At 41.2% G+C, this 18,588-nt stretch overlaps 1 protein-coding gene across 1 annotated transcript; it reads left to right on the top strand.

The window, feature by feature from the left end:
* Positions 1–4,517: 4,517 nt before the first annotated feature.
* Positions 4,518–17,664, top strand: LOC108795979 (C-C motif chemokine 2-like). The gene is made up of 4 exons (XM_018567345.1): positions 4,518–4,640; positions 7,697–7,817; positions 10,856–11,060; positions 17,470–17,664. The coding sequence occupies exons 1-4, from the start codon at positions 4,547–4,549 to the stop codon at positions 17,527–17,529; spliced, it is 480 nt and encodes a 159-aa protein (XP_018422847.1). The 5' UTR covers positions 4,518–4,546; the 3' UTR covers positions 17,530–17,664.
* Positions 17,665–18,588: the final 924 nt, after the last annotated feature.

Below are 18,588 nucleotides of genomic sequence, written 5' to 3'. Positions count from 1 at the left end.
TTTTCCAGCCAAAAGTTCATATTTTATCATGTGTGCAAATATTAAGAAAATTGCTCTGGTCACCAAGTGGTTAACCTCTTGCCGTACGCCCGTAGTAGAAAAACGGACGGACGGCACTTTGAGGTTTTGCGCGCGCACGCAATTTTAAGGCTTGACATGTTTGGTGTCTTTTTACCCGACGTGACCCCGTCTTTTATATTTTACCAAAAAATTGGGTAATAATAAATGTTTTATCATTTAATATAGGGGAAACTGTTTTTTTTTTAAATGTCGGTGATTTTTCCTTAATATAGTAAAAAAATAAAAACCCCAGTGGTGAATAAATACCACCAAAAGAAAGCTCCATCTGTCCCCAAAAAAGGGTATGAAATTCATTTCAGTACAGCGCTGCATGACGGAATAAATGTCAGTCAAAGTACCGCAGCGCTGAATACTGAAAAATGGCCTGGATGGGAAGGGGGTTTAGCACCGCGGATGTCAACTGGTTAAAGCGTCGCCTATGGACAATTGTGGGTATGGTAGTTTTTTGTGTTTACATGGGTGAGTGCAATTTTAAGGCTTTACATGTTTGGTGTCTATTACCCGACGTGACCCCGTCTTTTCTATTTTACCAAAAGTCGGGTAATAATTGTTTCTTAAAATAACAGGTAAAACAGTTTTGTTTTTGTTTTTTTCAAAATATTCTGTACTTTTTTCTTCACATGGTAAAAATAATAAACCCCAGTGGTGATTAAATACCACCAAAAGAAAGCTTTATCTGTCCAAAAATGTTTTTTATAAAATGAATTTCGGTACGGCGTTGCATGACTGAATGTATATCAGTCAAAGTACTGCAGTGCTGAATACTAAAAAATGGCCTGGACAGGAAGGGGGTTTAACTCCCTGGTCTTCTAGTGGTTAATGTTCTCCTGGACAAAAAGCAATGATTTAACCCTTGCAGTGCTGGGGGAGCCCTACTGCAACTTTAGATTTTACCCAAAGCTCGGCTTTAATGGTGTATCAAGGTGTCTATGAACAGAATCCATAGAGCACAAAAACAAGCGGTAAGTCTGAAATAGGAAAGTTATTAAGGCAACTGATTATTGTCTGCGGCTTGTCGTTAGACATGAGACTACCACACATGGAGAAGTGGTGCCGCATGAGCATGAGATATTGCACAGTGTCACACATCTGTGTCTTCAGTCATTATGTCATCACATTTCAGTCTGGTCATATGCCTAGCGAGAGTTATGAATCATAACCAACACAGAAAGCACTTGCTGTTCATCAGACCTGACTAATCAGAATTCAGCTGTCATTGTTCTGTCCTCGGTCACACAGAAATAGGAAGGAAAGCTGATCTCTATGGAAAAAAACATTTATAAATGTGCCTGTAGTATATGCAACGAGCTTTGTCACATAGCACTGTGAAATCACTAAAGCTGGCCATATACCAGTAGAATATGGTTTAAAAAAGTTTGTTTTTGGAACATTTGCTCAATTTTCTTATAGTTAATGTGGTCAAATCAATGCTCACCTTCAACCAAAGTGGTGAACAAAAATCAAAGAAGCCAGATAAAAACATTCTAACAGTAAATGTGGATTTTGCTTGGTAAACTCCATTCATTTCCAAAATCAAAACTTGGAATCAAACAAAATTTCAAGCAACATTTGCCAAACTTCTGATGGCATTATCGAATGCTCCTGTACTCACTTTGGGCAGAATGCTCCCTGCATTCACATCTGTGCGTTGTGGTGCATTGAAGAGCAGTCACATTGCTTTGCACTCTATGTACCGTATGTGCATTAGGTACTGCTGGCAGAGCGCACTGCATGTTAATGTGCATTCAAGGTTTAAACACACAATACTGAGCATGTATAGATGTGAATCCAGCCAAATGATGCGGCCATGTTAATTAATGCATCATCACAGGCTCTGTTTTGTGAATGGAAAAGTGTACACAGGGGAAGAGACACAACACCAGAACTAGTATAAACCATAGCTGCCATGTTTTAATATTTTCTAGTTATAAATGTGAATGTGTACACATAGAAACCTTGTTTTTATCTACAGTTTTTTAATTATATATGAAAGGACACTTTAAAGCCTTGGTTCTCAACTGGTGGGTTGTGACCCAAAAGTGGGTCGCAACCCCATGTTCAGTGGGTCACAGCGTGCCTTCCACATTTCTAGATGAGAGGCTACTCAGCCTCCACCTTCCGCAGCACTGTCAGTTCTCACGCTAAAATATGCTGAGGCGGAGTGGACTGCAGCTATGGCCGCGAGGGAGCTCCATCCATACATGCAGCTCCCTCTTGTGTCCTGTAGAGGTGCCTGGACTGGAGTGACGTCACATTTTGGCTCTCGACACCTCTACAGGGCACAAAAGGGAGCTGTACAAACAATGCACATATGGATGGAGCCCTGTCACAGCACAGCAGCCCACATTGGATCCCAGACTGAGGATCCACTCCAGTTCTTGTAAGGAAGGGAGACTTGGTGAATCTTACACACTATATATATATTTTTATGTGTGTTTGAGAATTGTGTATGTGGTTGTGTGAGTCTGTCAGTGTTTTTGAGGGTCCGTTCACAATAGTACAGTGCAATATTTGCAGAGTCCTGTGCGATTAAAGCACTGTACTATGCAATCGCACCTACCTCCTGATCTGATGCGGTAGGTGTTACATTGCCTGTCATTTGAATGGCATCCCAAATGCCCCTCCCACCCACAGTTCGATTGCAGTGCAACTTAAGTCATGACTTAATGGCCAAGGACAAATGTGGGTCCTGAGGTTACACCAGTTGAGAACCACGGGTTTAAAGCATATCTAAGCCCAAGAAGAAAAATGTCATATATTGGAGAGCTTGCCAGCTAACCAGGTATAGGAGATGCATTAGTTTTCCTTTTTTAGGCTTTTTTTCCCTTTGTTTTCACCTGGTTATTCTACTATCAACATACAGTATTTCCTGCCCTATGATGACGATGCTCACTCTTCCTGCTCAGAGTGGCTATAAATACACCATGAGAAGTTGTAATCCTTTACCACTCCGCTAATCAGGCCCGGCGCTACCGCAAGGCAAGTCAGGCGGCCGCCTGAGGGCGCTGCAGGGTGAGGGCGGAAAAAACAGGGCATTTTGACAAGTACTTGGGGGTTGGTTGAGGGGGGGGGGCGCAAAAATTCAACTTTGCCTGTGTTGGCAAAAATCCTAGCACCGGCCCTGCCGCTAATGTATTTGTCCCTAGACTGAAACACAAATGTGACAAAAGCTCTAACCCGTCCCTTCTTTATCTAAAATAAAAGGTTTTGGCTAAACTTAGGCTTTAACATGGAAGATGAAAAATTAGCATGTTAGGTTGATTTATTTACTAAAGCAACATTAACTCAGACTATAGACTCTTATGCAATGTGTCATCCTCTGTTTAACTGTCATTTTCAGTTTGTTAAGTTTAGTCCAAACATGACAGATTTCGTCATACAGTCTTGGAGCTTCAATGTTGCATTGAGACTAATGCAGGTTTTGAGGTGCTTAATGCATAGTTCTAGCATAACTCTCAAATTTGTGATACTGGAGCAACAGATACAATGTCTCTATAAATGGTGGGGTCTTCCCACCACTCAGTCCCACTAGTGCTCAACCTTTGGTGCCATGGTGCTCATATTTAGTGATGAGCTGAACACCCCCGTGTTCGGCTCGAATACGAACTTTCGAACATGGGAAAAGTTTGTATTCAAACTCCAACTCAATGCAAGTCTATGGGGGTAGAACTTTGAAAAACAATTGTCCCCATTTTGCGATGCCGATCTGCCCTGGAACAGCGGAGAAAGCGTTGGAATTCTTCACCTATTCCACCCCCGAAAAACTGGGCGAGATTACGTTAAAATGTGTGACCACGTCACTGGTCACACATTCTAACATAGTCTCAAACTTTGATAGATCACATGCCTACCTGTAATCATTTAATCAGAGAAATAGATTATAATAGGGAACATTACAGTGTAATTTTCCCCATTATAATCCACTTGTCTGATTACATGAAATAGCAGTACACAATCTATACTAGATTTTTCTTGTGGTAAGGGCTACACTTGAGGTCCTCTATACCCAGTACGTTGACCTAGATTTTTCTCATCTTTATAGCCAGAAAAAAACAAGCATCCAATCAGTATGTCACACACACAGAACACATTATCATCTATGTAGTCATCTACAATAGTCAAGATCACCAAAATTAAATGGACAATACAATCACATAGAAAAAGTTAGAAAGTTAAGAGGGAAATTGCGATTTTGGTTCAAAATACTACCCTTTTAAAAGAGAGACCGCCGCCAGGAGACCAGAACAACCATTCTGAAATAATAAGCAGTTTCTGTTTCTTTATTCATTGAGAGGGGAATCTGAATATGTAAAAAGATTCAGTTTTGGTTTTCCTTTAACTAAGAAATTTCCTTTCAGCACTGCAACTTCCGGAGGAGGAGGAGGAGGTGGAGGTGAGAAACCAAGCTATATATGATAATGTAGCAAGGTCTACATGCACATTTGTCAGTGGTCAGTGCAGGAAGATGCTTCCCCCCAGCTCTCTGTGCAGTGTATTGCTGTTTGTGGTTACATGTCTCAGCTACGGCGTGTTTTGTTCACGGGAAACATTGATTGACTGTAAGTATCACACTCTTTGTCTGTATAATTCCTAATGAAATCTGAAAGAAGAGAACAGAACTGCTTTTTGCTTTGTAAGTCTTCTAGGAATAGCACTGTAAGGGACAATGTGAAAAGCATAGTGACTCATAGCAACCAATCAGAAATCATCACTTATTGTTTTGCTCGCTCTATACTGATATGCAAAAGAAAAGCTGATTATAATACTCATTGCTGTTTCCACTGCCTTGCTATATAGGTTTAAATGTGTGTTAAAACTGTGTATTCATAGGGTAAAATGAAGGCTGTAGATTTGTGATACTCGGTGCTCATATAACAAGAGTTCACCTGACATCCTCAAGCTTAGTCTTCTTCTGGCTCTAACTGGAGCAAGGGGAATGGAGCTCCATGCAACTGCCTAAAGGGTTGATTGAACCCTACAGGGCAGGACCTGTCGTTTACAAAGAAGGCTGGAGATTTGTGATACTCAGTGATCATATAACAAGAGTTCACCTGACATATCCAAGCTTTGTCTGCTAATGGCTCTAACTGGAGCAAGGGGAATGAAGCTCCATGCAACTGCCTGAAGTGTTCTTTGAACCCTACAGGGCAGGACTTGTTGTATACAAAGAAGGCTGCAGATTTTTGATACTCAGTGCTCATATATCAAGAGGTCACCTGACATCCCCAAGCTTTGTCTGCTTATGGCTCTAACTAGAGCAAGGGGAATAGAGCTCCAACTGCCTGAAGGGCTGATTGTACCCTAGAGGGCAGGACCTGTCATGTATATACTGTAGGTGCTTGAGAATGGAAGCTTAGGCAGGTAACACAGCAGTGCCAAAAGGGTTAATTGGACTATTCAGGCTGTGTCAGGATGCTCCAGTCAATCCTGTTCCAAATGGAGCTTAAACCAGATGGATGGACAATTTTCAAATACCCATTTATCCGGGCCCTGTAGTGCTATTACACTTAGATGCTAACTGTCTGGTGCAGGTTGCTTTTTCCAGCAGTCTTCACAGTGGTTAATAACACCAGTTGCAAGAAATTACTGTAAAGGCCCTTAAGTCAAATACATACAGATGCCAAAATGTTTGCATTGCCTACCATCACTTTGCACAAAAACTAACCTTTAAAATTAACTAAAATTAATGACTATAAAATTCATCATCTCTCATGATGCAGTCTTCGTTAATTTTTAATATTTCCCCAGTTGACTTCCCAAGGGGGTTTTCAAGAAAATTGGAAGTCCCCTATTTGTTCACTAGCTCAGTATTTAGTAACTCCGAGTGCCTCCCACGGGGGTTTCTTAGAAATCTGCAATTACAAATTCAACCTGCTGGTGGACATTAGTGTTAATGTGCAACCTACAAAAGCTATTATACGGTGCACGCTAATGCTAAACTGTATTTTGGTGGCCCATCTTCAGTCCCCAAAAAGCTTAAAGTGGAACACCAGTGTGTTGTGAAAATTCCCACCATGCAGGGATTTTAATAAACTTTAGTGTAGTTTCTTTCCCTTCTATGCACTGAAGAAATTGTTCTTTGTTTCACCATCTTCTTTATTAAAATGAATATGAATGAGGAGATCTGCTTATATTTTACCACCCAATGCCGATCACTTCACATTTTAGACAATTACAACCATATTCTGCTAACTTTTACTTGCTAAAAGGACCAATAAATTGAATGCAATCTGCCACCAACAATCTTCTATCAATACTTTGAAATGAGCTAAGGATTGGTTGCAAATTGTCTTGAGCTGTAAAGGGACTAAAAACTAGTAAAAGCGGACCTTTACCCATATCTTTAAAATAACAACAAACATTCCTATAGAAATGGTTAGTAATGACAATCTACAAACACATACCTATAGATAATTGCCAGCTTTGTATTCTTTGCATACTTTATTTTTATTTTCTTCCCCAGTCTTCTGACAGTGGCCATGTTTACCTAGGGCAGATTACTAGCTCTCCTATTACTTCATGGATTACTGGCACATGTGACTAGACATGTGACTAGGACATGTGACCATGCACATCATCTCAGGGGAGGAAAATACCTTTACCTGAGATCTCCTGAGAATACAGATGAGATGTCCCTGCAATCCTCTGCGGATGACAAGGCAATCCCAGTGTGCATTGCTTTGGCAAACTGAAGTCCTTTGCACTTTCAAAGCAATAAGTGAATGCTCTGCAAGTATAAGTATTTCATAATCACAGCATTTTACACCTGACATGTCTATGTTATTATTAATCATCATACATGGAGGTATGCATTGGTAGAATTGGATTTTTGAGTGTACAGGTCCGCTTTAATATTTCTTATGGAGGAGAATCATTCAGGAAGAATGGGACCCCCTCATAATGGCTGTCGCAGGTATGCAGGCCTGGAAACTCAGGTGCAAACATCTGACCACCAGAGTCATCAAAATAGGAGATAAGGAATAAATGGAAATGTCAGCTCTGGGTGAACTGGCCATTTATTTATAGAAGTCAAGTTTATAAACTGAATTTCTTAAGATTATATTTTTGAAAGGGCCCTGTCACCATAGGGTTACTTGTATAGAACTACATACCTGTAAGAAAGGGGGCTCCATCTTTACCTTTCCGTGTCTTGAGCTGTCCCCATTGTCATGATACATATGAATGTACTAGGTCCTGCGGACCAACTTGCTTGTATACCTGTATACCCCTTGCACATATGCTATATATGTTATATTTTTTTCTCCTGTCTGAAATGAATAAACTTAATTTGATCATCTTTACCTTTCCAGCACTCCATTTCTTGAAATGTTACGACCCAACAGGAGTAACCATTGGGTGCAGTGGGGAAAACAGGTTAGACGCTGAGCTGAGCATAATCTGGTAAATAAACTTTATTAAACTCTCAAATCCTGGAAATAAATGAATAAATAAATAAAATGTCATGAAACCATTATAAACTCCCTGTAAGCTTTTGCCTTAGGCAGTTAAAATGCTAGCAGGTGCATTAAGCATAACCACCTTGACAATTCATAATGAAAGAAAAGTGTTCCATAGATATATATCCATATTTACTGAATTTGCCTTTGTGTTTTAGATCGCAGACCCATCACAGTTCAGATAACTTGCTGTACTGCAGTGTCAACGGCAAAGCTCAAATTTCCCATAATAAGTTACAAGATTCAGTCTGCAGCTAATCGCTGTGTCAATGCCATCATGTGAGTATTACATACTGTATGTTTCTGTAACTATACTATCAGTGCCAGCACCAGTCACCAAGGGCCTTATGTATGATAATGTGCTAACAAGAAGATGTCTTGTCATTTCAACAAAGCAGAGTTCAAAATGAAAAACTCTTTTTGATTAGTTGTTAATGTGTATCTAAACCCAAGAAAAAATTTAAGTCCCGGTTCACACCTATGAGTCGTAGGAACGTGCATCTCGCTTGCGCATTTGTCGTGCATCCTCATTGATTTCAACGGGTTCATATATGCGTGGCAAACGCAGCAAAAAAGCTCATGTAGTATTTAGTGCGTCACACGTTTGGCGGTTTTTGCTTTCGCGTTTGTTCGCATTTTCACGTGCACGAACGCAGAGCAAAATGTGCATCTTGCTGGCTGCGTTTGGGGTGCCTACAAAAATGAATGGCACCGCAAGCGCATTGCGCATTTGTTTGCATTGCACATTTGTGCGCATTTCCATGGGCGTGTGCTAACTTTGGCGCCCGTTCACGGAAGATGAAGGTTTGAACGGGGCTTAGAATATTGCAGTTTACCAATCCTTAAACATGGTGGCTGCATTGTTCTTTTTGGGTGTTTTTTCCTTTATTTGCACTTGGCAATCTGGTGAGTAACACATTTCCTGTCTTAGGGTGACTCCACTCTATAGTGAAGCCAATGGAGCCACCCTTGGACAGCAGCATTGTCACCCTGTGGAGAGGGTAGTGTTGTGTGGACTAGCAGATTTAGATGAACTATTAACTAAATCTGAACTCCAGCTAATACTTTTTAAGCAGTTTTTTTTCCTTTTGGGATAAAGGTTTTACATGAATAAAGCTGAACATTGTAAACACCCCTGTCAGTGTTAAAAGCTTTGCCTCAACCCTCTATCTACCACTTTTGCTGAACAGCTTGGCCTGTTAAATATAGTTGAAAAATCTGAGAACTGGTAAGCAATATATAACATTTTTGCTTTGGGCAATAATAAATGTTCGTCATGCTTTTCACACATTAGGGTAACAATACATGTTACAATCTGACCGTACAATCTTTCTACAGTCAACTTTAGATTTACCAAAACTATGTAACATGAGGACCTACCTAAGCTACCCACTTCAATTGTATCAGGAAGGTTCTAAACTAAATAGTTGCTGATAGAGCTAAAGAAGATTGCACACGTTTGTGGTGCGCTTACGTCTCTATGTGGGTCTGCATTGTACATGATTAAAGTGACATTAAACTCAGGAGTTAAATCTAAAAAATGAATTCAGGTGCCCTGACTATTAACAACAATGTATCTTATTTGTGTATCACTCGGCTGTAGTGACATTGTAGTCCATCACCGGAGCGAGCTTGGAGCATTTTATTATAACTAAACATTACATTTTTAGGTTAACCATTGTATCACAGAGAGACACAATAGAACTTTGTTAATATTTTCATTGCAGTTTGTTAATGAATCACGCCGTGTCCTTCCACAAACATTGGTTAATATTCAGTTAATTAAGCAAGTAAGTGGCAGGGGCTCAGATGAAGGTTTCCGCCAAGACTGGAAAATCCCTTTATTTTACAGTTTCCTGATATGTTAGTGCAAATGAGCTTTCAGAGACTGGTACAGGATCACAGGGTGAATATTGACTCCAGGTATTTATTTAAACATTCCAAGTTGGGACACAACACAATTGGAATAGGAAGTTTTGTAGTTGTGACTTTGAAAGAAGGACCCATGTGCCTGAAGGTTTTCAGGGGCTGATGTGAAATTTGTCTGGGCTGGTAACCTCAGTCAGTCCCATTTCATATGACAGCATTGCTAACCTGTAATCATTCTGCACTTGGACCCTGTCTGTACTTAGGTAATAACCAGTGCCGGGGGACACATTTGAAATAACCAAATACGACTTGACTTATCTGCCAAAGATATAATTTACTAATTCTGCACTGAATAGTCATTCAGTTCAGTCACATTTGTGATTCATACTCTTCGGCCTTTCACACAGTACAGTCAAGAGTGTGACACCACGTTTCCCGTAAGTCAGCATTCACACCTGAGAGGTTCGTGTACGTGCATCAAACATTCAGAAAATGCGTTTGCTGTGCCATTACCCGTTAATGGCACCCCAAACGCAGCTGGGCAAATCCCGAATAAAACTCAGAACTCATGTCGCAGATTTTGCTACATGCACTGCTTTTCTGCATTTGCCGTGTGTTCAGGACTCCATTGAACTCAATGGGGACACGCAGCAAACACGGAAAGCAAAATGCGCATGAACACATGTTCCCGCTAGGCTCAGGTATGAATAGGGCCTTAGAATTAAGGAATACAGTGGTGTGCTTGAACTCAAATAATTGGACATTATAAGAGTAGCAACACACTGATGAGTAATCTCTCTGCTCTCTCATCTCTCTTCCTGTCAGCACATTCCCTGTCAGCAGTAGGGAGCTGATTGGCAGTGACAGACTGGTTCCTAGAGGTGCCCCTCCAAGTGTTGGGGATAGCAGATGCTTATATTAAGAGAGATTCAGTTACCTAAGCTACTTATATGTACAAATACATTTTTTTAAAGTAATGCACAACTCCAATAAACTATGGGGCTGATTTATAACTTTTCCATCCAGCATACAGCTGGGCAGATGCCATTTGCATGGCACTACCGCCACTAGATGGCGCAGAGGACCATGAGAATTTCATATGCTTCTAAGTTCCATCTAGTGGCAGGAATGCCACGTGAATGGAGTGCCCAGCTATACACTGGCTGGAAGATTTATAAATCAACTCCTATGTGTTTATCTTTTTAACATCTGCCCGTAGTGCATTTTAAGGGCATTGATGAACTTATATAAACTTTCACCATCTGCTGAACATTAAAAAGACACCATAATATGCAAGTATTTATGATAAAATCAGAATGAGATTTATATGTCTCTGTACAAATAGGGGATCCATATTAAAGGAATGATATACCCTTAATCCCGATTCAGTAAAGCACTTGGGAAAAGCCCAGTAGAATTATCCATTCTTTCTTCTGTTACTTCATTAGATTCCGCACCGAGGGTAATGGATCCTTCTGTGCCAACCCGAAAACCAAATGGGTGCAGAAAAAAGTGAAGGAGCTGAGCGGAGGAACTGTCCAGCTACCGGCAGGCAAAAAGGGTAACAAAGGTGCCAAGGGAGGAAAACGAGGGAAAGCTGGAAGAAAGCAGAACAACAAGAACAAAAAGAAAACAAAAAATAACAAAAAGCTGGTAAGTAGTCAAATAAAATACATTCTCGGCCTCAGTGTGTGATGAGCAGAGGATAGAGCACTCCATGACATGGTGAAGAGGTCTCATTACAGTATGGGCCCTGCTCCTTACCTGGAGCCCGGCGTCATTGGTAAAGCTGAAGTCTAATCTATTTACATTTTGCTTTCTCTGATTTCTACTTTTTTGAAATTTTTGAATTAAACCTTTCAGTTTTTATTACATATCCTATTTTAGACACAGTAATGTCATCACTAGGTCTCCATGCTTCCCTATGCAGTGCAGGCAGATCATGGCTGATGGGAGGTTGCTGTACATAGCTTCCTGAAAACATCACAGCGCCCTGCCTGCAATCTGTGGTCTGGCTCTTGGTTATGCAAGTAGCATGACAGCCAAGCAACTAGCATTGTCAGAATGAGATGCCAGCAGTGGTGGTCTGGCTCTTGGTTATGCAAGTAGCATGACAGCCAAGCAACTAGCATTGTCAGAATGAGATGCCAGCAGTGGTGGTCTGGCTCTTGGTTATGCAAGTAGCATGACAGCCAAGCAACTAGCATTGTCAGAATGAGATGCCAGCAGTGGCAGCCTCAGTGTTTTTCAGGTTTCCTGTAACACACAAACTGTAGCTTGCTGCAAGGTGTATGATGTTGATTCTCTGCGTGAAGCCGGCCATACACTGCTCCAATTTGGTCCTACTGACACGGCCAAAATTTGCACTGTCAGCACCCCTCCATTAGACAAAATGTGACTTTTCTATTGACTTTTGTTGAAGGAGCTGCAGTGACTTGTCAGGTATTTGGAGGCTGGGGGTGCCGGCTGTCAGAACACAATAGCCCAGTGGTTGGATTTCCCCATCTACACAGGGATTCAGTGTTATGGCCTGCATGTGAATTTACATTCACTCGTTATGATTCATTTGTCCATTTTTTTTTGGCTTGTAGAAACTGATCTCTGATTGGCTATTATCTGCTACTGGATATAATTTCCTATAAATAAGCTTGATGTCTTATATTCATTGGATGATGTGATTTCTTCTGCAATCCTGTATGGAAATATAATAAACTGCTGAGCTGAATGTCATGTGACTCTGGTGGGGCAGTCAGTGTTTGTTTCAGGGATGTCATCTTTCAGGGATTTGAGTTAATTTGATAAAATCTCTAAAACTCTGCTCCCAGAAATAATTTGCCTTGAAGATCAGGCTGTGATTGCTAAATCTAAGAAATCCCTCAGTGGGGACATGTGGGGAAGTCCCTGTGACCGAGGCTCCAGCGCTGCATTTCACATGTAAATGATAGCATGATGTAATGGCCTGTTTATACACAGTGCAGTTTGGAACCGGCTCTACCAGCTTTCATCATCCACTCATCACTCCCAGAGTGCTAGACAAAAACGAGAACAGCGGAAAGTCAAGGAATGATTTTCTACACAGGACAAATATATACAGCGTGCAATTTAAACACTTGCTGCCCGGAGCAACTTCTTACTATTTGCACACACACATGATGAAATCTGACATTTTGGCTAGAAAACAGCTTCAGACCCCCAAACAATGATTTCTTTTCTGATAGCAGAGGTCCTGTAGAATAAAGAGAGGCTAGTTGCAATTTTTTTATGTTGCACTGTATTTTTATCAAAAATGTTTATCAAACCAGTATTTTTAGGATAAAATGCACTAAAATGAAATTTAATGCACAGAAACAGAATATAATACCCAATTTTTTGTTGAAATATGAAAGATGGGGTCAGTCGGGTAAATAGATATTAAATGTCAAGCCTTAAAATTGCGTTCACCCATGAAGCCGCAAGAGACTATAATATCCAAAATTTCCCATAAGAGACATTTTAAAAGCTTTTACCACTCATCAGTTTAGTGCTAACAGTGACTAATGGCTCTAGAATTATTGCTCTCACTCTGATATTCGTGGGGATATGTAACATGTGGGATGCAATTTTCGTTTTTGCATGTAGGCGCACTGACACGTTTGCGTATGTATGTGCGTGCACGTGGGGTGCGGGGAACTTTAAAAATGTTTTTTTTGCACTTTTAAATTTTTTTTATATGTTACTTTAATTTTTGTAAACATTTTTTTTTTAAACTAACTTTATTGCTATCACATAGGGGCTAACAGGTTCCCTATGAAATAGCAAATAGGGTGTGACAGGTCCTCTTTATGGAGGTATCAGGGGTCTTTTAAGACCCCTAATGTCACCTAGGGGCCCCAGAAAAGCTGACGAAGTAATACAGATCACTTCTTGGTCCAGTGATCGGAGGAGAAATCAGCTGCTAGAAGCTTGCTGATCTCTCTCCGATTGATGCAAGGATACCAACTGTGCCAGTCCCGGGCCCATAAGGGGGTCAGCGAAACCTGGGGTAGCCGGCGGCAGCAGCCGCAGCGGCGGTGGGGGGGAGCACACACCACTGATCGGTACAAGCGACCTGGCGGCTATATAGTGACCGGATCAGATGTACCTGAACAGCATTTGCCTGCTGTTTACAGTGATACTAAGGACACATCCGCAGCAGTAGCTGTGTTCTTGGTATAACCACTTCAGTGGCCACCCATATGTGTACAGCCACCCGCATGAAGTGGTTAAAGTGTATTTCCACTTTTGCAGTCAAAAGTTAGAAAACTCAAATATATATTTGTTATGTGTTCCCATTTACATAAAAAAAATCTTACCTTTTAGATATCTCTATTTAGCAGGCAATGCTAAATTTGCAACAGCAAACATCGACTGTCCTGATAGAAAGACATAGAACAGGCTGAGCGTCTCCTAATTGACATACACGGTCTTCAGGGCTGTATCCCTTTGTCAGGACAGACAGTCGTGAGCATACAGTTTACAAGGGATAATGAAGTACAGTACAGTACAGACAGGGTTAATTATAAAAAAAAAGCAATTCCACCATCTCCCAAACAGGGAGAACCAAGCAGTATTTTTTCAGTCCTGGAATTAGCAGAAAGAGCATCTAACAAAGGTAAGCTTTTTAAAGCAGATCTCCAGGAATTTGTTTTATTAACCCTTGCAGAGGGGCTACCCCCGCACTGCAAGGGTTAAGTGCTCGCTCGTGTCTAGATATACTAGCCCCAAAGCACTGAGCCAGGCAGCTGTCACAGCGCTTCCTCCAGTCTGTCCCCTCCTCCACAGCACATTAGTTCCTCAGCATCCTCATATCTATACACAGTGTATAGAGGCGATGATTTACTGGACCTTAGACACCGCCGCAGAGGGGGAGAGACATTCCAGGAACCAGTCTAAGAAGAACCCGGTTAGGAGCTTTGGGTGAATATATTTTTTTTTTTAACCTAGACACCAACGAGCAGTTAACCCTTGCTGCACGGCGGTAGACCCACTACAAGGGTTAATGAAAAAAATCCTGGAGTTCCTTTTGAAAGTTCTGCTTTGTGATTTAGAACATGTAACAAATATAAAGTAGGTGTTATCCCAATCTGTCTGCAAAAGTGGAAACACATTTCATACACTTATAGATACAAAACATCAAAACAGTGAGGATGGAGCAATCTCCTCTGCTGGCTCTTGTATTTGGATGTAGGAATTGAAGCACCAAAAGAATTAAAATAGTTCAGATGCAACTTTATTCCACTCAGGTTTTTCCACATTAAAGTTGTATCTGGAATATTTTATTTGGTGTGGTGCTTCAATCCCTACGTCTACTGTGTTCACTGTCAAGCCAAGGATACCCTGGAGACCCTTAGACCAGTGATAGCTGTATACTCATTAGCCAGATTACATTTATTCACATCACTTAACCACTATTGGAGGATAAAATCAGAATAACCACACAGGTCCACCACTCTCTTTTCACTTTCAAATATTCAGCTCTTGTACAGTAAACTCTCTGTTATCCGGAATTCAAATAACCAGAACTCTCATCTACCCAGAAAAAAAATCCCCAGTGTACTCACGGTTTTGCTGATCTGTGGCATAGATTATCCTGGAAACGATTGTGTGTCTATTTGTCTTAATTTGCTTTTGATTACTGCATTGCAATATTAATATGAAGTCAATACAGAGTTTATGTTATGGTATAGTATAGTATGAGATATGGCATAAGTTAGACCTATCTTTAATAGTAACTCTTGAGTAACCAGAAACTACATTCATATGGAATCTACCAATCCCTGTAGATGCCGGATAACGAGGAGTTTACTGTATTTAGGTTGCCGTAGCATCTGTGGCTATTAGAGTTCCTAAACAGTGACTGCATCTGATCTGATAAAGATTTTTCCATCTGGCTAAGTCAGTTTTTAATCCATTAAACCAGGTGGTGCTGACAGGGCCATCCACTGATCAAATTTTACCCATCTACGGCCAGCTTTAGGACCAAGTGCAGCTCCAATACAATGTACAAATGTTTTCAAAAAGGCTCTATGTACAAAGCTAACACACCAGGATAAGGATCCTTTATTTTCAAAAAAGGGCCAGTCTTTAATAGCCGAGTCGACTGAAATGTGAAACATGGGGTCACAAGGCTGACATAAAGATCCTTATCCTTGTGTTGAAGCTTTATAAATTGAGTCTATTGTAATACATATTTACACACCTATGTGCTTTGTATTCTGCAACCATTCTTTTATATTCTAGCAGCACTGATTGGATAGACGTTTGTGAATACAAGGCAGATTCTTTATGAGTCATTTCAATAAGGCTTATAGTTGTGTATAGAGGTTTTTTTGTATAGAGTGGGAAACCTTTAGAACCACTGTTAGAACTATAATGTCATCTGCATACCCAATAGTGGGGCGGACAGGAAGTAAGAGGAAATTCGACCTCCTCCCCAGCTCCCCGCGGACACCAAGGACGCCGGTCCCGGGCCCGTAGGAGGGACAACGGAGCCCGGGAAGCACAGCGGGGGCCCTCCTTCAGGACACAGAAGCGATCTGGCGACAGGTAAGTCGCCAGAATCGCTTCTGTTGTAAAGCCGACAGTCGGCTTTACAAGTTTAAACAGAGTGCCGGCGGTAATAGCCGCCGGGAGCCTGTTTAAACAGCCCCGATGCTGGCGACGTACACTGTACGTCGTCAGTCACGAAGGGGTTAATAAGGGTCATGGACAGCAATTACATTTTAACAGAAGTTGCAACTCTTCTTCATGGTCCCCTGGACAAGATGTGAGGTTAAGGGCTTGTTCACACTAGCCCATGTATTAGTTCTAGCATGCGGGCTAGTGTACTGGGTGAGGTCGGGTCCATAGAAAACAATTGCTTTCTATATGCCCCAGCGGTGACTGGCAATGTTCAGTTACTGAAAAACGTCAGTCATCGCTTATGGTGTGAATGGGCCCCGAACCTCCCTCCACCACCCCCAACAGGGTAAAAATATTATAGTAGTTCTAAAACTTTCTCACTCTACAGTAGTCAAACCAACAAGAGCAAATGCATTGAGAAATAATCTTAACAGGGCAACAGTCCTAGTTATGAAGAACAGTCCTAGGAAAAATGTAGGATGATATTGTAAAAATAGGCCTTACATGAGCGGCAGTCAATGATCACATGGTATAGAGGTGACGCAGGAGTAGGATCTGTGCTAGAAAATCATTCCAGAAAAGTCAACAGGATAGGAAAGGTGTCCCACCCACCCTTCATTCAATGTACAAAAATGGGGTCACATGCCTCAGCAGGTTTGCGGGTTAGGGGGTTGGGCTTGGTTACAAAATAGGGGGGTACATCTGGTGGTAGGATGCGTAGCATTTTTGGTGTCAGTTCTTCCACCAGGAGCTAAGTCCCTTTGCTAATCAGTAATTATTCATTTTGGAACTGTCCTCCACTAGGAGTGGTTGGGACTTTGGTGGATCATAGTCAAGGCTTTGGGTTTACGAACACCACTGTGACCAACAGTTTTCATGTTATTTATTGGGTGCAATTTAATTTGGTTATTGTGATTTCTGAGCTGCAAAAATAGTAATAAATATGCTACTTTGTAGCCCCTAAGTGCTGCAGCAAGGGTTAAAATATTTTATGCTGGTAGCACCTTGACATGTTTGACTGCTGCTCTCACACACAATCATTGGCTGGGTCTCCAGCGGTCCAAGGTGCCTCCATTTTACTCCAATCAAGAGCGCTGCCTAGGGAGCTAGAGCACTGTTGATTGGAGCAGTGTGCAGGAGGTGCTTTGACTTTAAATTATAGGGGTGCTGTGGCCAGTTAAAACCCATGCCATGCAGTCCAAGTATTTGTTTCTAAAGGGAGGGACGAATGAACAAATCTATCATCATGGCAACTCTGGACTTACTTTAATGGTTAGAGGTGTTTGTGAAGTGACGCATCATTCCTACCCGCAGCGACTCAATATCAAGATAATGACCTGCTACTTCTGAGAAAACAGATATGACAACAAATGTCTGTAGAACATCACACTTTAAACTGACTTTACACCTTTTTTTTTTTCAGCCTGTGACGTCCCCCTGGTTTCCGTCCACAGCAGCAACCACTTTTCAAACAGTCTCATAAGAGAATGACATGCAAGAATTTTCTGCACTAGGACACAGCTGGACTGCCCCCTACAGACTCTTCTCAAACAATGCCTCAGCTTTTACAAGACAGTTCTATATTTATGTGTTTTTATGTGTTTTTTTTATTAAGATAGTTTTTTATGTTTTTTATGTATTTATTTGATAACCGGATTTTATAAATGCAAAAAAAAATGGAATCATCATTAAGCTATAGTTTTAGTAACATAACAGTATTAATAGAAACAGATATTGGATGAATGAGTATCAATGCAAGTGGTGTTTTCTAGGTAAGGACTTGTTTTGTGATTTGGAGCAACATAACTAATGAGGATGAGCTCAGATTCAGACCAAACCCATTCCAAATGCGAGCTCCTCCAAACATGGAATTGCCATAGGCCAGCTGCCCAATCAGCTGTGGGCTGGGGCTTTTCCGGCACTTCCTTCTGTGTTCTGAGGAGTCCAGGTCCAGTCCAAACACATCATCCTTAATCACTAATATATCCAAAGGCAATTTTCTTCCATTTTGTATAGACCAGGCAAGAGTTAGAACTTTTGTTGGGTTTTTACTGCTACCTGTGTTTCTTGCTGGGGAGATTCGCCCTCTCTATTGTGTCCTGGTGTCCCCTGTCACTGGAACTGTATGCCTGGTGCGAAAATCCAAGATTTAGAGTTGTCATTACAACAGGAATATAGGGGCAATCCTCGACTGGGAACACTTCTTCTAGTGGCAACTGTTTAATAAGAGGATTTCCCTACTTGGGAGAGTTTTTCTTTCATGTCCTGTTGTGTCTCTGAGACAGGAAGTGAAGGAAGATCTCCACAATAACACACAGGCAGCAAAAAAAACCATGAGCGGGATTTTGCCATTCCTTGTACTACACAAAAATAAAACCGTTTGGCATGCCATATGCTTTAATTTAAAAAGTCCTCTGCTATCATCCCAACACTGTCCCCAGCATTCCTATCTCTATCAGTAATTCACCAAATTAGGCCATTCTTTCACCAAGAATGATGATTGATTTAGATTGTCTTCACCGATGTCACAGACTCACTGGTA

This window comes from Nanorana parkeri, unplaced genomic scaffold, assembly GCF_000935625.1.
Source record: "Nanorana parkeri isolate BGI_ZX_2015 unplaced genomic scaffold, ASM93562v1 scaffold1033, whole genome shotgun sequence".
Lineage (NCBI taxonomy): Eukaryota > Metazoa > Chordata > Amphibia > Anura > Dicroglossidae > Nanorana > Nanorana parkeri.
The sequence above is the reverse complement of the archived record's forward strand: the minus strand, read 5'-3'. Positions and strand labels throughout refer to the sequence as shown.